The sequence below is a fragment of the Corvus hawaiiensis genome, chromosome 19, assembly GCF_020740725.1.
Source record: "Corvus hawaiiensis isolate bCorHaw1 chromosome 19, bCorHaw1.pri.cur, whole genome shotgun sequence".
NCBI lineage: Eukaryota > Metazoa > Chordata > Aves > Passeriformes > Corvidae > Corvus > Corvus hawaiiensis.
This window is the reverse complement of record NC_063231.1, coordinates 2,494,500-2,515,724: the sequence shown is the minus strand read 5'-3', so window position 1 is coordinate 2,515,724 and position 21,225 is coordinate 2,494,500. Positions and strand designations below refer to the sequence as shown.

Genomic DNA, 21,225 nt, shown 5'->3' with positions numbered 1-21,225 from the left:
TTTCCCAATTTCCACTCCTTTTAATTGCTTTTCCAGCAGCTGCCGCACAGCTGGAAGCAGGATGGAGCATGTTGGGTTTTTAAAAACAAAACATCTTTCCAGTGGATCTGCAGTCAAAACAGGGAGGCGAGGAAATCAGACAAGCCAGGGAGTCCAAATGAGCTGGAAGGGTGCACGGCCACGGGATAATTCAATGAAGTAAATGAATTTGACTGTTCCGGAACTTCCCCAGCTTGAGGATTGTGCATCTGATTTGCAGAGCTGCCTCAAACCACAAGGGCCGTCTGCTTGTTGCTCAACAAAAGGTCGGGGCTCTGCTGCAGCTGCTGATTTACTCATTTTCAAGGCATGAGCTCATTTAGGAGAGCAGCAGAAGCGCTTTCTGGCATCCCTTCGCATTGGGCAGCAGGGGAGCAATGGGGAAGGCTCCTCATGACTGCAAAAAGCCCATCTGAGATGCACTTACCAAAAAATAGCACTTTTCTGACCAAAACCTGTGCCTCAGTGTGGGACCCAGCTGTGGGAAGCCCTGCCCTGACTGCACATTATCTACAGAAAATGCTTTTTCACATAAAAATGAAGCAGTCTCCTGCTGCACAAAAACCTGCTCCAAGCACTCCTTGGGGTTTCCCATCCTGCTCCTGGCCCTGCTGCTGAGGTGGGACCCCAGCTCCTCAGGGCTTCACTGAGCAGCAGCAGGAGAACACAGAACGTCTCAAAGTATCATTAATTAAATCCCCAAAGCAGATGCTCCACAGGATTTCTGAGAAGGGGACTCAGGACCAGACTTTGTATCTGCCAGGAGGACGAGAAGGGCTGGGAATGGAGCCAGACCCTTCCAGGGGGACATGCCAAGCAAAGGAGAAAGGAACAGTGAGAGCTCCGGGAAACCCTTATCAAAGAGAAATTCAGCATGTTAACTCAGGGACTTTCTGGACATCTCTTAAAAGAAGCATTATAAGGGAATGAATTAATTTTACAGCTTAAAAAAACCCAAAACCGCATGGCACACTGCCCTTGCACACCATCAGAAACCAACGAGTATGAAATGCTGGGAACTGTCCCCAAGCTCAGATTAAACTTATCTGGGGTTATTTTCCTCTCCACTGAGGGGCTCAGGGAGCACAAATCCCTTTTATTTTGCTACACCCTTCACCGACCCACAAGGCTGGAGGTGACCACCTCCTCCTCTTCCTCAGCACGGTCTGTCCAGGGACCTGGCAGTCCCACAGGACATCCCAGGAGCAGACAGCGGCCTCCATCCCTGCAGAGCACGTTTCATGTCCCACCTTCATTCAAACCTCCCCCATCTCACTGCCCCTCACCCCAGAGCCAGCATCCACCCAGCAAGTTCACCTTGGGGACAGCTCCAAGCACAAAAATGAATTGTTTTTTTCACTGGGGTTAATTTTTCAGTGGCTGGAGGTGATTCATCCCTGCAGATGGACAATGTGCCATGCCAGGAGCATGCAACTGCCGTGGGGTCACTGCTAGCCCTGAGTTGGGCTGAATGAATCCGGCTGCAAAATGCAACACAACCGCGGGAGGTCGAATCTCCAGTGCTGCAACACTGCAAAATTCCCCCAAATCCAGTTAAAAATACGTAAATACTGCAGCCTGAGAGCCCTGGCCATGCCAAGAGCCAGGGCCCCCCATGCTCTGCCTGAGCACAACCACCTGAAACTCTGGTGCACCCCAAAATCAACCCAGAATTTTGAAAAACATCCCCGTTTCCAGCACAGCAAAACACCCACGCCACAGAAACCGAAGTGTTTAACAACCCAATCTATCTTTATTTTGGAAGTACTTCCTGCTGGGAAAGGAAAATCCTCACCTTTACAAGTACAGCCAAGTGGTGAAAGAAAGGCAAAATGTGTGTAAAATAAACTGCACAAGGTCCAAGAGCAGGAGGAGCGTCACGAATGTGTCACCTTCAGGCCTGACACCTTCTGCTTCTGCTGCCAGGGCTCTGGATGTCGGCTGTGCAATAAAGCTCACTTGCTATACAGAGAGACTCTTAAACAAGGACTTTTCTTGGGAATGTAAATGAAACCAGACACGTTAAAGTCTCCATAGAAAAATACAACCTTGTAACAACACCACAAAGTGAATGCGTTTTCCAAGCTTTGGGTACATCAGATACTCACAACAATCCTGCAAGGCAGTTCCAACCATCTCACCTGGGAATGGTGACCCAAACTGGGTGGATTTACTCCAAATCCCCCCAAATCCAGTTTATCTCTGGGAGCACAGGCTGGGTGTGTGTTGGACAGATGGGATTTGGTGTGTCACTGATAACAGCAGAACAAATGGGCTTCAAATCCCAGGAATAAAGCTTTCCTGTTCCCAGGGCATTCCCTGGTTTAATTTTGCCCGTTTTTTTTTCCTATTCTGGCAATTAGAGACATCTAATGACACTTTGAAACACTTCTGATACAATACACTATGAGGACAGTGATGTTTTGGGGTGGAACTTTACTCCAGTTGACACACGATGTCACCAGGCCAAAAAGATCCCACCCAAACACGGAATTAATTTAACGAGCCAAATTTAACAAGCTGCACAAAAACCAGTGCCACCATCCACTGGGCTCCTCCAAGATAAACAATAGCACCAAACCGAGCTTCTAATCCAAACTTTTCACATCTGAAATGTGAGGAAATATGGAAAGATCTGGAACAGGGTGGTATCACCCAGACAGCACAGAACTATTTTACAGACTATTAACTCCAAGGTAAAGAATAAATTCAAGGCAGACACCAAGGCTGCTCACAGGTCACATTGTAATTCCCTAAATCCATGTGACAAGAGCGTGCTGGATTGACGGGCAAGTGACACTTGGCTGAAACACCATTGGCAAAAAGAGACCAAAGAAATGAGGGATTTGGGAAAAATGCACTGAACCTGTACACACCTGCACGGGAAAGTGCCAACAGGCAGAATTCTGGGTCCCAAATTGCTTCAAGTAAAGGAAAAAGCTCAGAGCTCCCAGCCAGCAGCAGGGCTGGGGCTAAAGAAACCAAACACTTGAATTTGGGATGTTTTTCTTATGCTGACAGGGAAGTTCCAGCCCTGTCAGGCAGCACTGGAGCTGCAGTTTGGAGACTGGTGCTTTAATCCCATCCTTTAATCCTTCATTTCCAGGGCTGTGGTTCCCTGGGGAAGCAAACAGGATGTCCAGGGCTTTCTGCAGGGCTTGGGCTCACATTTTAACTCCGAACCCAAAGCTGTGCATTTATATGCTGCCTATGGGTACAAAAGAGGAAGTAAAATTGTACATAAAGAGTTCACATCTCCCTAAAGGAAAATAGTGAATTAACAGATTTTAACAGATTTTGGCTGAACACACTGATAAAACATTATCAGACATACCACACACATTATTGCCTGACAATTACAAACAGCTGGGACACACAACTCCAACATTACCCATTTTTTTGAGTTTTCTCAAGAAAAACAAAGGTATTTTCTAACTTTAAAATGAAGATACATAAGTGATATGACTTATGAAGCCAACGTCTCAGTATAAACACATCTCTGTACCTGTTCATTGCAGAGCAAAATGAACTGGGAGCAATCTTTAATTTCACCTTATAAAACTAAAAAAAGTGATGATACCTTTGTGTAGAAAAAACCAAAAAAATAATGTATTTTCAACATACATCTGTCATTTCTCAGGCTAAAGGACCACATATTCTACTCTTCTTAGTGCTTCTATGCAAACCAAAGGCACCTTTCTTATGAATGTGGCTTCGAATTTCATTTGGGGTTTGACAAAGGGGGGTGACAAACGGCCAGGCCACGCCCAAGCAAACGTCCCTGTGTGACTGACTGCAACCACAACAACGAGGGACTGGGAAACACTGGTGCTCATGAATGCACTGGCAAGGAAAAGGAAAGCATCTCCAAAGCACTGTGTGTGAGAGCAGCTGGCAGGACACAGTTGTTACAGCCAGGGGAAGAATCAGACTGTTTTTAATGGAGACAAGGCAGAACCACATCTCTGCAAACCCCGTAAGGACAGTGTGTTGGTTTCACACAGCCTAGCTTTAGTGCTCGAAACTTCTGTGGCCGGCACAGAGCCAGTCGCTGAAGGCTCTGACCATGGGCAGGTTAGCAGCCCAATTAGACAAGGTGATAACACCTCTGTGATGACATATTTAAGAAGGGAATAGGAGAGCGGGAAGCTCTCTTTCTTCTCCCGAGGGGTGGCGAGGCAGCTGCTGGGGCCCACCCTGGCGGGGGCCGCGTGGCCGAGGCCCTCCCGAGGCCAGAGCCCTCCCAAGGCTGGGACCCTCCCGAGGATGAGACCGCACAGCCGGAGCCCTCCTGAGACCGGCACCCTCCCGAGGATGAGACCGCACAGCCGGAGCCCTCCTGAGACCGGCACCCTCCCGAGGATGAGACCGCACAGCCGGAGCCCTCCTGAGACCGGCACCTTCCCGAGGATGAGGCTGCGCGGCCGAGGCCGTCCTGAGGCCAGGACCCTCCATAGGCCGGGACTGCACAGCCGGAGCCCTCCCGAGGCCGGAGCCGCCTGTGTGGTGCTGGCGAGGACCACGCGGCCAGGGCCGGCTGTGCGGTGCCGGCAGGGATCAAGTGGGCAGCAGTGAGAGACATGGTGAGCAATTCCCCGATGCGGAGCCTGGACAAGATCAACCTCTCAAGTGCAACTTGAAGACACCAATTTTCTTCCAAGTCAGAGGAAAAGCGAGGACACATGAGGAAAACCAACATGGTGGCACTGAGGTCAGTGAGAAGAAGGAGAGGGAGGAGGTGCCCCAAGCACCGGAGCTGAGATTCTCCTGCGAGCCGTGGTGAGGACTATCATACAACAAACTGTTTCCCTGTAATTCGTGAGGTGCATGGTGGGGTGCAGAGATCCATGCACAGCCCGTGAAGAAGAGTACTCACGCTGGAGTGTGTGGGTGCTGAAAAGCTGTAACCTAGTGAGGAACTCAGAGAGAGATGACCCTTGCTTTTAGAGATGGAGAGCCTTTGCTTCCAAACTACAACAGCTCATCCTTAAAAGACTAAACCCCATGAACTAAAATGACCCACGCTGGGCAGTTGTGGGAAGACTGCTTGGCCCGTGGGAGGGACTCACATTGCAGCAGGTTCAGGTGGGACTGTTGCTTGTGAAAGTTAAAACCATGCTGGAAAAGTTTGCAGAGAGCTATCTCCTGTGGGAAGGATCCCACGGCACAGCAGAAGAAACTCTTTTCCTTAAGCATACTGAAGAAAGACTTTTAAGAAGTGAAATACTGACCAAAACCCCATGTTCTGTTTCTTTGCGTAGTCGGTGGAAAGAGGGAGAGACTGGGAAAGAAAGATGTCCTGAAAGTTCACTTTGGTTCTCATTACCCTTTTTACTTTTAATTTTGTTAATAAATCGTCTTTATACTGTTTTAAGTTTTGAACCTGTTTTGCCTTAAAACACTTAAAGTGTTTTTGTTGTTTCAATAATCCTTAACTCATGAAAATGAAGTTTTAATTTTCCCTCCTCTGCTTAGCTATAGCAGAGGAAAATAAATAGATGGTTTTTTCATGGGCGCCTGGTGCTCAGCCAGCATCAAACCCTGACAGACAGTTGTGTCTTTGTACTTTTAACCAAGCAGGGGAAGGAGCACATCCACTCTGTCCAGCCTCTGTGCCCCCAGCATGCATGACAAACCCCAGTGGCACCCACATGGCAGCACACAGCTGCCACCCTGCAGGGGAGGGGGCTGGGAGTGCCAACAAGTGCCAAGCTGTGTCTGTAAATGAACATTTTCACGCTGGTGGGACGCCAAGCCGAGCTCGTGGTGCAATTCAGGACCCTCCTTGCAGTGGGACAGTGACTGCAGTGGTTTTCCCCCCTCTCTTCTAAGCAGGTGCATCTTCAAAGCAGAAGCAGGGATGGACCAGCTGGTGGAGGAGCAGGATCTCACAGGCATGGGTGTGCAGGACAGGCAGCAGTGCCCACCCAAGGGCATGGCCAGACCCTGCAAACCACCCCACGGGGCAGGATGCTCCAGCAGCGACTGGCTTCGCTCAGACACAGGATCCTCCTGAAGGACAGCCCAGCCTCTGGCCCAGCAGAGCCAAGGGAAGGCAGGTGGGAGCTCCTGCCCCAGCCACCAACACCAGGAGACACCTGGCTGCCATGGCAGTGCCCTCCTGCCCAACACAAACCAGTAACAGCGAGGGGAGGAGGGATTTGGGTCAGTCAGAGGAGCAGTGGGATGCTCACCGCTCCTGCGGCGTTATTCCCAAGGCCAGGATGGTGGGACATGCTCAGAGCTTCCAAACCCAGCTGTCCTTGCCCACGCCGGCTTCGAGGAGCAGAGAGAGGATCGGCGCTGGCACCAACACGAGCATGAGGAGCTCAGAAAATGACTCGGTCCTCCTGTGTCCTGTCCCACCACAGGCTGCTGTTCAGGGTGCCCAAGCTGCTGTCCTCCTCCTCCTGCTCCTTAGCAAGCTCCACAAACACCTGGAACACATGGAAAAGATCCTTGTAGGAGCTTCCTTGGTCACAAATACAACTCATGCTAAAAACCTCACGAGTATTCATGTATTGCTTCATCCCTGAGTAGCAAATTTTCAGTATTTTGAGGTTTTTCTCCTTATTCCTGCCCTCCCACCTCTTTTCTTCAAGAGCACAATAAAAAGGAAGTTCAGCACTGAAGACATTAATTGTCAGCAGTAATTAATCCACAATAAGCAATAACAAGTCTCAGCCTCACCCTCCTTCCAGCCACGAACAGCAAATGCCTGTTCTTGGAATAAATCAGAGCAGCTTTTCCACTAAAACCACACATTTGCTTTCTTCCAGTCACTGCAGTTGGCATCTTATTTTTAGAGGGGAAAACAGGAATAAAGAGGAGCTGGAGAGCTGGCAGATGTGATTCACTTCGAAAAAAGGGAATTTAGCTTCCCAAAAATGCCCCAACAGGCAACAGCAAAGCGGCCCCCGTGGCCTGAGAGCAGAGCTTGGGGGATGAGCTGCCTGCATAGGGCTCATCATCATGGAATGCTTTGGGATGGAAGGGACCATAAATCCCATCCCCCCATGGGCAGGGTCACCTTCCACTATCCCAGGTGCTCCAAGCCCCATCCAACCTGGCCTTGGGCACTTCCAGGGATCCAGGGGCAGCCACAGCTTCTCTGGAAATTCCATCCCAGCCCCTCCCCACCCTCACAGGGAGGAATTCCTTCCCAGTGTCCCATCTAACCCTGCCTTCTGACACCTTCACCTGGCAGGGTTTACATCCACAAAATAGAATTTAACACACCTGTTCCAGTGTTGCTTGAGAAAAGCTGTAGTCCTCGATGTTGAAGGCGTGTTTTACTGGTGAAGGAATTGGTAAGAGCAGAGTTAGGGACACTTTACTCACTCTTGATTTCACAAGAAACAGAGTTGGGGACAACAACAATAAAAGAAAAATAAATAAGTTTGGAACAGAAATGGACAAGTGACACCACATGGCAGAAGAGTCAGTTATGGGAGACAAAAGGATTTGTGTGTGTGATGTATGGCAAGTGCTTCCTTCATTACCTTCTTCCAGCTTGGAAAAAGAATGCGAAAGCGACTGTACATCTTCTTTAGGGATTTTATATGCCAAGATAGAAGCAAAGCTGGAACAAAGAGGCAAAACAAATTTAGCTTCAAGCAAAATCACTCAAAGTGAAAATACTAATACCCAGTGGAATGTATTTTAACTTATTTTCCGAAGGTTACTCCAGGCATTTTGACTGTCATGATCACACAGAAGGGGAATGATGCAGCTCCAGGTGCATCAGCTGAGACCTCCCTGAGACTGTTGTAAGTTCATGCTCTTCCACTCAGATTCAATCATTTATATTCTGCTTGCTCATGGCAGATTTGCTGCCTGGAACTCCCAGAGTCCTGACGTTTTACCTTTCAGCTGAACTGGGAGGTCACAGCAGGTCCTGGAAGTTTGCATCACGCAGCTGTTCCTGCAACCCTGACTGCAGCACGGGGAGCTGCTCTGCCCCCCACATCTGCTGCTGGAGAGGGAACTCCCCTCCAACCCTGCACATCCCATGCCTGAGGAAGGATCACACTCCTCATGGGACGCCTGCTGTGCCCTTTGTGGAGTCTCTCCAGTCACCGAGCCAAACCCTCGGGTGCATACAGCAGAAACTCAGAGCTGTTGGTAGAACAGCAGCCAGCCCACCCTCAAACTGAGACCCCCAGAGACCTCAGGCATTTCCAGGTAAGGGCAGTGAGTCAGAGACTTGGATTTCAGCCCTTTCCCAGGGGCCCTGCCCCAGGAGGAAGCTGTCAGGCAACAGCTATGCAGAAATCCAGTTTTGCTTCCTCCACGCTGAACATCTGCACGGGCTCCCGGCCCTGCCCTGGCAGCCCGGGCTCTGCCGCCTTCCAGATCCCTTCCTCTTTTTCATTCTTCATTTTTTTTAAGCTGTGTGTAAATATTCACATGCCCTCCCCTGTGCCAAGGAGCTGCTGTGAAATTAGAGGGTTTAATTAACATCAGTATTTTCTGGGTATCTGACAAACCTCACCTTTCCTGGCGGTTGGCGTTGGGGAAGATGTGCAAAATCTGGCTCTGCAGATACTCCACCTGCTGCACATCTGCTGTTTCCCTCAATTTCATTTCCAAGAAGTACCCTCTGCCAAACTTGCTCTTCAGGTGCTGGACAGTACCTATACACCTACGAATTACAGACAGAAAACACAGGTTGTACTCAACAACACCCTCACCTCAAACAGACCCTTTTTGCTGTTAAGGATTAATTTCACTCCAAATTTAGGTACAAAATTCATCTGTATTTTCAGACAAATATATCCCAGGTGGCAGCTGCCTGTCCCCCTGCCCCAGGAGGGCTCTGGTGGTACCTGAGCTGCCCTGACACCAGGATGGCCACACGGTCACAGACAGCATCTGCCTCCTCCATGTAGTGCGTGGTCAGGATGGCTGCTCTCTCCTTGTTTTTAAAGGCTGCTCGGATTGCCCTCCTACAAAACACAACCAAAACCATCCCTGAATAAAAACATTTGGCAAGGAACAGTAAATCCTGGCTTCATAGGGAAGGAGGACTGTGATGGACCCTCTATTTATGGATTACTGCTACTCCCACAGCAACAATTAACACCTGAATTTCCCAAAGACGGCTCGAATCTGTATCCCTTATGTTGTTTTAAGGATTTCTTTCAACTTTCAAGCTTTTAAATCCCAAGCTGTTCTGGGACAGGACACAGCTGCACTGCACCTGGCATGAAGGTTGGGCTGATTCTCCCCTTCTTGTGAGACCCCACCTGCAGTCCTGTGTCCAGCTCTGCGGCTCCCAACACAGGAGGAGCTGCTGGAGTGAGTCCAGAGGAGGCCACAGAGATGCTCCAAGAGCTGGAGCCCCTCTGCTCTGGAGCCAGGCTGAGAGCTGGGGTTGTTCAATCAAAAGACAAGCTCTGGGGAGACTTTCGAGCCCCTTCCAGGGCCTAAAGGGGCTCCAGGAGAGCTGGAGAGGGACGTTGGACAAGGGATGGAGGGACAGGACACAGGGAATGGCTTCCCACTGCCAGAGGGAAGGGTTAAGTGGGATATTAAGCAGAAATTATTCTGCTTTAGTGGAAGGTGCCCCTGCCCGTGGCAGGGGGTGGAACTGGATGATCTTTAGGTCCCTTCCAACTCAGCCCACTCCGTTATTCCCTGTGTGTGGCTCTCCCTGGTGTGGGCAGGGATAACACACACCCCAGACCAGGCTGACTCCCTGGAGCCTGTGGCCAGCACTCACCACATGTGCTGCTTGGCTTTGGGATCCATCCCGGTGGAGGGCTCGTCCAGCAGCGTGACGCGCGGGTTGCCCAGCATGCTGAGGGCAAAGCAGAGCTGGGGGAAGGCAGAGGGGCAGGGTGAGGACAGGGAGGGTGCTGGTGACCCCCAGAGTGACCCCAGAGCCCCCCATACCTTGCGTTTCAGCCCCATTCCCAACTTCTTCGTCGTTTTCTGCAGGTGGTCCTTTAAATCAAGGACACTGGTGATGCTGGGGAGGGAAGGAGCAGGTGTGAGAGGCTGGGAGGGGGATGGTCTGGCTTCCCCCTCATCAGAGTATGCAAACAGCTCCTTTTGAAGAGCTCAGGTACAAATATTTGTTTATCAAAGATAAAAAAAGCAGAGCAAAAAGCAGAATTGGAGCTTCCATACAAGACCACCTGTCCTGGAGGAGCCTGTGGTGACAACAGAAACAGCTCCAAGCCTAGGACTCCCCCTCCTTGCAGCTTCTACAAAGGTCACTGTTAGTACTTCACAACCTTAAAAAAATTACTTTAAAAAAACATATATCAAAACTAAAAATCCCAGTTGAATTTTCTGTGGCTGAACCTTCATCTCCTCACCTATGAATTCACCACTGCAGAATTTCAACCAAGCTCAAAACCAAACTTAAATGGAAACAAAGATTGCTTTAGGAAAGGAGAGAAGGGGAAAAAAAAAACCACAAAAAAAAATCCAAAACCCCTCCAGTAATAAGCTTGAAGATAAAAAAAGCTGAGGAAACTCCAGTTAAACCACAAAGATTTCTCCAACAAACTCACTCACCGCTTGATGACTTCTTTAACATCAGCCTGGCTCATCCCTTTGATGGCACCATAAATCTCAAAGTGTTCCTGCAGTGTGATATCTGGCCAGAGAGGATTCGTTTGAGGACAGTACCCCAAAAATTTCACTGAGTCATCCTCACTGCTCAGCCCCGAGGAATAATCTCCCATCAGAACCTGCAAGGAAAATGCCCAGACCTTAATCCAGAATATTGGAAATTTCCAAACTGGCTTTGCATGGTTTTAGCAAAACGCTCTCAGGAATGCTTGCAATAATAACAATAAAATTGAAATATGGATTTTTTGTGTAACTGTAGCATGGAACACACCTGCCCACTGGTTGGCTCAATTTCTCCAACAAGCATATTAATTAATGTGCTTTTCCCAGCTCCATTGGGTCCCAACAAACCCAGGATTTCTCCTAAAGAAAGACACAAACCATTGCCCACGAGGTCAGATAAACGGTTCCAAGAGCTGTTTTTATAAATGAAACAGCTCAACAGCAAGCAACTGAACTCCAACCTTTCTTCACGCAGAGGGAAACATGTTTGGTTGCCACTTTCTTTATTTTTCTCCCCAGAAGAAATTCCTTCCTTTCATCAAACTCTTTGTGCAGGCTGCTGACCAGGATTGCTGGCATCTGGCAGGGAAGAGGGAAGTGGCTGCAGATCCCAGCAGCTGTGGGGGAGCCTCCAGATTTGGGGGTTTGGGCAGAGCCAGGCTTTACCTCCTCGCTCCTGGGGCTGCTCAGGATCTCTTTGACTCGCAGCCTCTCTGCCTTCACATCCTCATCCTCGTTCTCCTCGTGAGGGACATCTGGGAACTTCCAGCTCTTGGCTTTTGTAAAACATTTTCTGAAGGGGAGGAAAACAGCACGAGGCCTCTGCTCAGCTCTCAGCTGAGGCTGGCTCAGGGCTTTTGTGCTCAAAGCCATTTGTGTTTGCCAAGGCCAGGAGAAGCAGATTCCTGCAGCTCATCCCAGAGCAGGACGAGCTCAGGGGCTGCCACTGTGTCACCTCCCTGCTGAGCTCTTTGTGGGGGCACAGCATCCCCGGCCATGCAATGGGAATGGCAGTTTCCCTGGTTTTATATAGGGAACATCCTTATAGAATTCCTGCTTTTGCAGTGATGGAACCTAAAAGGAAATAAAGCCCCCATCTCTGCACTGCAGTGACTGAGTCTCAGAAGGGATATAATGAAAGGTGGTGTATTTCTTCCACTGCACATCCCAGTTTAACCACCAGCAGCAGCACCTCCAAAACCAGTTTCTTTGGACTATGGCTTGAAAAAAGAACCAGTCAAGAGACACACCTGAAGAAGGGATCCTCTCTCACCGTCCTCCCTCCGTTCTTCAGCTCGAAGCAGCGCAGCAGGAACAGCCACACCACACACTGCAAATAGGGCTGAGGCAGACAAAAACCACCCTGGTCACCAGCCAGGCTGGGGACCCTGGGGGTGACACCACCAGAGTGATGAGGGACAAGAAGCTGCAGCTCTGCACCACCACACAAGTGCTGGTGTTGCCAAGAACATATTTAATATATCATTAAATGCTGCTCAGCGGGTCTGAGGATGCACAACCAAAGTGGGCTTAGATTTAAAAGCAATTACGTGGGGTTTTTGCACAGAGAAGGGACTGCCCCTGCTCTGGAGCTCTTGCTCCATCAGCAGGGATTCCCATAATAATCAGAATAAATACTGGCAGGGTTAATCAGGCCACAGGAGCAGCAGATGTTGAGCTGGTGGGCACAGCAGCTTTCCTGACTGCTCGTGCTGCAGGAGCTGCAGGCTCAGCATCAGAGCAAATCTTTACTGATAAAGATGTTGGACAGAAGGGGATCCCAGCAGGAACCACAATTCCCTACAGCAAACCATGCTCACAGCCAGAACTGCCACCAGCAGCCGGTCCCAGGGGTCGTGGTCCCAGGGGTGGGAGTATCCTCCACTCTCATTCTTGCCTTTCCACGAGACCTGGGAATTCAGGGAAAAACATGTTCAGGTGAATAATCACCCACCAGAGACTCTGAATTCGACACTGTGCTTTAATCTCCGTCGTTCAGGCTGTGGTGCTCAAGCACCTCCTGAGCTCTGCAGAGACTCTCCAAAAAAAAAATCAAACAACTCCATCCAAACCCTGGGGCTGCTCCTGCTTTCAAGCCACCCACTCCCAATTAACCCATGTCCTATCACTGGGCTTGCTCACTGAGGAACACGTGGTTTTCCTTGGAATATCACAGAATCATGGAATGCTTTGGGTTGGAAGAGACCTCAAAGCCCATCTCATCCCACCCCCTGTTGCTCCAATCCCCATCCAACCTGGCCTTGGGCACTTCCAGGGATCCAGGGGCAGCCACAGCTGCTCTGGGCACCCTGTGCCAGGGCCTTCCCACCCTCACAGGGAGGAATTTCTTCCCAATATCCCATCCAACCCTGCTCTCTGTCAGCTTGAAGCCATTCCCCCTTGTCCTGTCACTCCATGCCTTGTTCAAAGTCCCTCTCCATCTTTCCTGTTGGCTCCATCCACTTTGTGAAAGGAAATTTCATGGAAAACTTTCTGCTTTCCTCATTTTAAACCCAAACCACTTTGCTTAATAGGAAAAAGGTGATTTTCCCCCAAGCAGTTGTTACTCTTCACATGTTAAATGGCTGCAGAGGACACACTAATGACATCCACCCAATCCCAGCTGTCTCCAAGGGTTCTGGAAAGGATCCCTGGAGTCCCCTTACCTTTATAAAACAAATCAGGCAGCCAATAAGGGGATAAATAGGAATGAAGATGGAGAAGACATAATGCAGGACGGTGGTGACCAGGTAAAGGTCCAGGAAAAAGGCAACTTCAGCGACAACTGTGCAAAGCAAGGCTGTCTGTACCAAAGAAAAGGGGGAAAAAAAGTCCATTTTCATCCACTTCAGACTCTCTGAGCATAAGTTATCTAATTTAAGGCACTTTAAATAAAGCTTTTATCACTCAGGGTATTGCAGAGAGGGAGACACTGGTAAATGTTTCCCATTTCCTGTGCATTAGGGACAGACAGTTCAAGAAAATAACTGGGAAGCTGCTGTGGCCTTGGAGATCATCAATCTTCCCACTTATCCCAGCTCCAGGCCAAGTCACTCACCACTGAAAATATAAATGACCAAAATTCCTTCGTGTTCTGGACTTTTCTGAAGGTGAAGGAGACCACGTAGGTGAAGAGCACGACTGAGGGGACATAACCAATCAGGCAGAAAATCTGCAGGGACAGGAAAGGTTTCTCAGGAAATGTGCAGCAGGAATTTTTTTGCATAAGGATCAACTGGAATTGCCTCAGTATGATACAGAACTCTGGGTTCACCTTTGTCACTTCATTTGATGTATTTTGCTGCCTTGGTGCATAGAGAATGTATTATTAAAGACACAAATTACAGAATGTGTGGAGAGGCAAAAAACTCCCTCCCTCAGTTCCCTTTAAACTCTTTCCCTTTTTTTTAATAACATAAGCTCCCATAAATGCTGACCTCAAGATTCTGGCAAATACTAGGAATTCCACCACAGCATTTTTTGTAGAAACTCAAACAAGGGTAGAAAACCAGCCCTGCAGCCACATCCCAAACCTGATTAACTCTGGAAAAGCAGCTGGGAGAAGCTGATTCCTCTCAATTCCAGCCAATATCACAGGGAAGCCTGCTCTGAATATCAAAGACATCAAGTCTTGTGGTCTCCTCCATTTAATCCCCATCTGCAATTCACTGCCGAGAGGGGCTGAGCTCAAAGTCACTGTGCCCTTGTCATTAGCAGCAAACAGAGCAATTATCAATCACAGCACAGAGCACAAAGCAGGCTGAGACAGCACAAAGAAAGGAGCATTTCCTTGGAAAATCCTGGTGTTTTAAATTGCAGAATTAACAAGGTTGGAAAAGACTTTTGCGATCAAATCCAGACTGTGACCAAGCAGACCATGGCACCAAGGGCCACGTCCAGTCCTTCCTTAAACACCTGCAGGGACAGAGACTCCAGCACCTCCCTGGGCAGCCCCTTCCAGTCCCAACCACCATTTCTGTGAAGAAATTCCTCCTGTGTCCAACCTCCCCTGGTGCTGCTTTATTTTATTCCAGTCCTGAATGAAACTCCCAACTCTGAGCCACTTTCCCCAGAAAAACATTCTGTCTTTGTGCCAGCAGCGTTTTCCCTGTGTATCCATTGGGAAAATCCTGCTGAATCAAGTAAGGAAAATAAAACACTTGTGGAAAACGAGGTAACCCTGCTCTCACCCCACCCCACACTCACCACAGCCAGGAACTTGCCCACGTAGAAATAAACGCCGTAGTGGAAGGCGAAGAGGCTGCCGATCATCAGGATGAGGATGAAGAAGAACAGAGGGAGATCCACCAGAGCCTGACCAGTCCAGTAAGCTGAGGGATAGAGCCCTGAAATCTTCAGCTGGGTGTAGGCCTTGATCTGCAACAGGGGAAGAAAGCACAGCGCTAATCACGCGTTAATTAAAATTAACGTTATGTGAATCCGCCCCGGTGTCACGCAGCCATTGCCAAGCTGAGCTTTGCACAGAAAACCTTTTCCCAAATCTGCCCCACCCCAGTGCCACCCATGCTGCCTCTCATGGCATTGTTCTAAACCCCTCTTTGGATCTTCCCCCACATCCCAGGATTTTTAACTTCCCGTGCATCTCTGCATGGACACCTGGGCGTTACCTTGTGGTTTTCCGCATTGTCCATGGCAAAGTAGGGCGGCATTCCAGTGATGATGATCCCCAGTAACACCGCTTCAAAATAGATCTCCAGTCTGAAAATTGTGTCTGGAAGATCCTGGGATACAAATCAGGTTTATTCAGTGCCAGAATGTGACCAAAAAAATACTACATTAGGAGTTGGAACATGGCTGTGAATGCTAAAATAAAACGTCTGTGGATGTCAAGATCACCTGAGCAGGAAGAAAAACACCTATGGAAGTTTTAGGAATATTTATATGAGGAATAAATAGTAATTAATGAACTTTCAGAGCGCTCACTTCCTGCAGCAGGTCCTCTCCTCTCCCAAAGGCCCCTCCAGCTCTGCACAGACCAAGAACTGCAGGTAACCCCCAACAAACTCATAATGAATTCACAGGACCATGGATTGGTTTAGGTTGGAAAGAACCATAGGGATCATCTCGTTCCAGTCCCCAGCTCCTTCCACTAGACTGGGTTGCTCCAAGCCCCACCCAACCTTTAATTCCTGAAACATCCTCTTTCCAAGCCCCTTTTTCCTCCCCTTCCACAACCTGCAGAGCAAAATTCCCGCACCTTTCATGTCCTCTTAAATCCTGCAGACAGCCCCAAACAGCTTTCCTCTTGGTTTGTGGGGCGTTTCTTCACTCCCCCTTTCACCCAGGGATGCTTTGCCCCCTCCTCTGTGTTTTAGGGTGACTTTCTGGGAGCTGCTCACCTGAATGAAGGGGTTGCTCCAGATCTGGATGCTCTCAGTCACGTTTAAACTGCGCAGGAGGAGGTTGCTGACAATGTTCATCAAAACTGGCAGGGAATGCACCATGGTGCTGTTGATTATCATGTTGAAAACATAATTCTAGGAAGAAAAATATGTGCTGTATTAATCCTTCTGCACGAAGGGCAATTCCCTGGGAGGGAATGAATTAAACCTGAACATTGGGATAAATCTTTGCATAATCAAGAGCTTTGCAGGAAGCTCTGGGCTGCTCAGGGTGCCTGTAACACCCAGCCTGATTCAGGAAAACAGGCAGGCTCTCAGAGAATTATTGGGAATGAATTCGCAGCATGATTCATGGAGCAGTGACGCTCTGACAAAAGGCACTCCAGACAATTACAGTCTGGAAAACAAACACACGAGGAGCTGCTCTGGGATGATCCTGCTAATGGATTTAAATGCAGACAGGCAAAGATGTGCAGGAGCTGGGGGCTGCACTGTCACACCGATGGGAGCAGTGTCAGGGAATAAAAACGGGAACAAGAGCCAGAGCTGGCACATTGCAGAGCAGTTCCTTTGCTGGGGATAAAATATGATCCCGAAGTTCAGATCTTCCTGTTATTATGAACACGTACAGCCCAAGAAACTGATTTTTCTTTCCACATGAGAGCACCATGGAATTATACTTGTGTCAAACTGTGTAATTCAGTCAGTACAAGGGAAAAATATAAGCATAAAAAAGTTCCTCTGCCAGGTCTCCTGTGAATTAGAACTTTTCTCCTGGTTTTCTGTGTCCTTGTGGGGAAGAAGGGGGATGGAAGTTTGATTGGCCTACTGCAATTATAATTACGGAAGAACATTTATTTTGCTAGTATTTCCATTTTGTCCCCTTGGCAGCCTCCTGTATAAGCAATATATATATGACATTATTTGATTCCATGACTCCAGAGGTGCTTTTCAGGTAAGAATTTCACAAGCCAGCCCCACCAGCTGCTCTTTGGGCACAGCCCAGCCAGTCTCAGCCTTACCTGCCTGGACTCAAGGACAAACACGTTCAGAGCTGCACTGTGAGGTGCCACTGAGACATAATCACTGTCATTGAACATCTCCCAGAGGATGTTCATGCTCCCCAGGGAGTGCACAATGTCACTGATATCCGATTCTGGGGACAGAAAACAACACGGAATCATTCAAGCTGGAAAAGAACTTCAGGGTCATCAAATCCAGCCATTCCCCAGCACTGCCCACCCCTAACCCGAGTCCCTGAGATGTCCCACATCTCCTTGTCTTTTAAATCCCTCCTCATCACCAGCCTGGAGTATTTTACACAAAATTATTGATGCACTGACAGCTCAAACAGATGCTGGTTTCTACTGCCTGGGTAACTGCTGGGCGCTTTTAAAACATTCTCAGCTGAACCAAAAAGGAATTTCCCCAGATGTTTTACAGCAGGATTTTAATGCTGATGTATCTCAGTGTTTCTGGCCAGTTCTTTCACCTGGATCATCCTCTGACACAGCAAGAACAAGGTCATGAGCATGGGAGGAGGAGGAAGATCTCCAAACCAAGCCCTGTGGCACAAACTGACTGTTTACCATCCCTGGGCACTTGGAAACTCTTCATCTGGGTTAATTTCAAGGAAAAAGTTCATTCCCAACCTCAAAAATTGGGAGAAGGAGAGAAGTGAAGACAGGAGCTTCTGCCCTACCTGTGGAGTTCTGCAGCAGGAGCCGACTTCTGTACTTGTGATAGCTCTCTCCAGGCTTCAGCAAGTACAAATCTGGGGAGAGTTTGATAGCAGCTACAGCATTTTTGATGATGTGGTGTATGAAAAACAACAAAATCTGAACTACAAGGAAAATGAGGAAAAGCAACAACCTGAAAGAAATAAAAGTTTGTGGTTTGTTACAATTCAGTGAAAGCCAACCCAGTTTTATGTGCATGCTATTAAAACAACATCTCCCTCACCCCCAAAAAACCAGTAATTCAGCACAAATTACAGCTCCACACCTGCTGGTTTTTAAATGTAACTATGGGGAAAAATTAAGGACAAGATGTGCTTTCTCTGGTGTCGTTCAGAGAGGTTTTGAGCCTTACACACAAATGAGAAACCCCAGCACTCACATAACTCTGACACATTTGTTCTCCCGTTTCAGACTGAGGAAGTGCACTTTGGCTATGGTGGAAACCTGCTTCTTCCACAGGGCTGAGTTGCTCATGGCGGGTGCCTTGGCCTCTGACAGCATCAGCAGGCTCTGCTCCATGTCATCCAGGGATTTCGTATCCATCTCGTCCTGCACTTGCTGGGAGTGGAACACGCTGTAATCTGAAACAGGGCAGAGAAAAGCCCATGGAATTGATGCTCTGACACAGCAGGGGGCTGGAAATGAGAGAGGAGGTGGAGGAGCCAGGGGCCAGAGCCTCCTTGCCCTTCCAGTTGCAGAAGTCACCTCACCTCACCCATCCCATCCCATCCCATCCAAGTCTCCCAACTCAACCCCAAGGTCACTGACACTGAGCCAGCCCAACCACATAAATGGCAGATACTTAAAGCAGATGATTCAAATTTTTGCCACCAAAAAGGTGCAGATTTGCCCCAGTTTCATACCCTTGGCCTGTGTGTGCACCTGCACTACCCAGCACCAGCAAATTCAGCTGTTAAATCCTCTTAAACCCCCACAGAAACTCTGTGGAGCAGGGCAGTCAGTCTAATTAGGGAGTACTTTCCATACCAGTATACCATGTATACACTACAGAGTACATATATTTACTAATACTAATAATTCTGGATCACACAGAAAGCTCTAGAATGATTCAACCAGCTCAAACCATTCAAAACTGCCATCAAAAAAAACAACTGACTCATTCTGGAGCAATATTAAGCAGTCCCAACTTTTCATTTGGACTGGAAGTTAATTCAAAGTGAGACAAGCTGAGCTGTTCCAGCCCTAAGTGCAGCTACTGTTCACACAAAAGGCTGAAAATTAATTTTATGCTGCACATTCATAATTTCTTGAAAGCAAACTCCATTAGGAAAATAAAAGGCATTTTAAAAGGCAAGTGAACTGTAAAGCCAAGGAGCCAGATGTGATGGATGAAAGATTAATAAGTAAAAAGCTTTTCCCCTAGATGCTCCCAGAATCACTCCCCACCCAATTCACTGCCTTTTCCTGGTTTTCCTGCTGAATATTCCAACAGCCTGGAATGCTGTGAGAACCAAAGGATCAACAGATGCTGGAGCAGCACCCTGTGAGGAACATTTTTCTTGTTCCCTCCTTCTGGCAGTGACAATTCCACAACTAATTGAGACTAAACCAAACCTGAGGAGAGCCAAGGGCAGAGCCCTGCTCCTTCCCACCTGCTTGATCAATCTCTGCCTCGACCTCCAGCTTCAGGTAAACGTCCTCCAGCGTGGTCATGGACACACCATAGGTGATGACCCCCAGGTGGGAATGGGTGTCCAGGTCAGAGAACAAGCCTAGGGACAGACGGGACACGTGCAGCTCTGACACTGTGCTCCAGCAGCTGCCAAGAACACTTCAAGCACATCAGGCACATCTCTAAACACTCCTGCTTGGTGGGTAAAGCAGAAAAGTGGGAATAGCAAATAAATCAGAAGGCACATGTCATGGTTTGAGAACCAAGGTGGGATAAGCTCCTTTTAGCACTAAATTTCAGTCTCTGTGGTCAGGAAATGTGGCAGCTTTTGCTGAAGTTGTGGTGCTTCTAAAAACTATCTCAGCATCCTAAAGCTCCTGCGCTCAAAGTTGCCTCAGGGCAGGTTCAAGGTTCCCTCTCCTGGAAAAATCATACCCAGGACAGCTCGTCCTACCTAAATCCCTGCCCGGGCACAAAAGATCTTACAAATAAAACCACTGAGTCCTTTTATATCTAAAAACATAATGTATTTTTATATATCTATTACAAAAAATTTCCAGATTTGTAAAGCCAGGTTAACCAGGAAGGAGATCCTGGACAGGGCACAGAGCTTGAAGACCAACGTGAGGCTCAGAGTGGGAGAACTTAACAGCACCTTGGGATAAAAAATGCTACTGGGTTTTTGTCAATCCTATGAAATAAGGACTTAAAATGAGAAGCTTCAGAGCCACAGTGAGGCTGCAGGGAAATTCAAACGTATAAAATGGGAAGAGCAGTTGGATTTTTGACAATACTCCTCAAATCCCCACAATTTCTCCTGCCCCAGCTGCCAAGGTATATTCCCAGCCCCAGGTTCTCCCTGCAATAGTTTGGGGAAATTGATTGCATCTCAGCCTGTTTGCAGAAGTGCACCCAGTGGCTGCTGAAGGCAAAGCTCATAAATCATTAACTCCAATGCAACGGGGGAAAAAAACATTTATGGAATATCAGCTGCATGTTCCTATCAACACAGACCCTCCCTTGGCTTCCCACACGGTGAAAAGGATGCAAGGTTTATTCCATTTATTTCTGGGAGATGAGCAAGGAGCCCTGCCCAGCACTGCTCAGATAATTGCTGCCATCTAGTGAAATCCTCCCATCTGCTCCCTGCTCCTGCTCACCACGGAATTTCAAGGCAGTGACACGATGCTCTTTGCAGTTCCCAATGAGAGCTGTCAATTTTTGTAAGGTTTTTGTAAGGTTTTTGTAGGATTTTGGTAGGATTTCCTGCTTCCTGCTGCAGGCCAGCCCTGCTCTTTGGAACCCTCTGCAACAGGATGATGATTCTGCAGGACCAGGGGGTGCTCGGGTGGAAGGGTCTCCTCACCACAGAGGCATCTCCCCAGCCCTTGCTGTTGGGTATCCACATCCCTGACACCTCAGCCCCTTGAAGGAGATGACAAAGTCCTCACTCACCTCAGAAAAACCTCCCTGACTCCCTGTCGGCCAAATAATAATAAATACAAACTAGAAATGCACAATTTATCAAGACCATCAGGCTCCAGCCACGCTCAATAAACTTCCCCTCCACAGTCACCGATCCCTGCAACACAAAACCCCATCAATACCTGCAAACTTGTCCATGTCCTTGAGAGGGAGGGTGTACACGAGCTGCTCATCGTTCTCCTGGATCAGGCTGGCTGCAGGGATGTGCTGCCTGATCAGCGAGGTGGTGGCCTCTGTGTTGCAGTAGGCATCGATGTGCATGCTAAAAAACCACCAGGAATTGGGGTTTAAAGCTCAGCTTGCTCCTGGCACGGCACCAAACATTCAGGTGTACCGTTCAGGAGGATAAAAGGATCTTTTTGGGGGGTGCTTTCTTGTA

General features: G+C 48.4%; 1 protein-coding gene across 2 annotated transcripts in view; it reads right to left on the bottom strand.

Annotated features, from left to right (window-relative positions):
• Nucleotides 1–1,770: 1,770 nt before the first annotated feature.
• Nucleotides 1,771–21,225, bottom strand: part of ABCA5 (ATP binding cassette subfamily A member 5) — a 35,832-nt gene continuing 16,377 nt past the window's right edge. For both annotated transcript variants that reach the window (XM_048323499.1, XM_048323498.1), the window contains exons 18-40: nt 20,969–21,108; nt 19,342–19,461; nt 18,108–18,309; nt 17,692–17,861; nt 17,012–17,145; nt 15,987–16,124; nt 15,255–15,368; nt 14,833–15,003; nt 13,685–13,798; nt 13,293–13,430; nt 12,447–12,536; nt 11,877–11,968; nt 11,293–11,419; nt 11,088–11,205; nt 10,895–10,986; nt 10,567–10,742; nt 9,937–10,012; nt 9,764–9,858; nt 8,868–8,987; nt 8,534–8,683; nt 7,542–7,621; nt 7,279–7,334; nt 1,771–6,476 (exon numbers count right to left, since the gene is read on the bottom strand). In XM_048323499.1, coding sequence (XP_048179456.1) covers nt 6,369–6,476; nt 7,279–7,334; nt 7,542–7,621; nt 8,534–8,683; nt 8,868–8,987; nt 9,764–9,858; nt 9,937–10,012; nt 10,567–10,742; nt 10,895–10,986; nt 11,088–11,205; nt 11,293–11,419; nt 11,877–11,968; nt 12,447–12,536; nt 13,293–13,430; nt 13,685–13,798; nt 14,833–15,003; nt 15,255–15,368; nt 15,987–16,124; nt 17,012–17,145; nt 17,692–17,861; nt 18,108–18,309; nt 19,342–19,461; nt 20,969–21,108 — 2,821 coding nt within the window. In that variant the 3' untranslated portion in view covers nt 1,771–6,368. The remainder of the gene's footprint in view (nt 6,477–7,278; nt 7,335–7,541; nt 7,622–8,533; nt 8,684–8,867; nt 8,988–9,763; nt 9,859–9,936; nt 10,013–10,566; nt 10,743–10,894; nt 10,987–11,087; nt 11,206–11,292; nt 11,420–11,876; nt 11,969–12,446; nt 12,537–13,292; nt 13,431–13,684; nt 13,799–14,832; nt 15,004–15,254; nt 15,369–15,986; nt 16,125–17,011; nt 17,146–17,691; nt 17,862–18,107; nt 18,310–19,341; nt 19,462–20,968; nt 21,109–21,225) is intronic.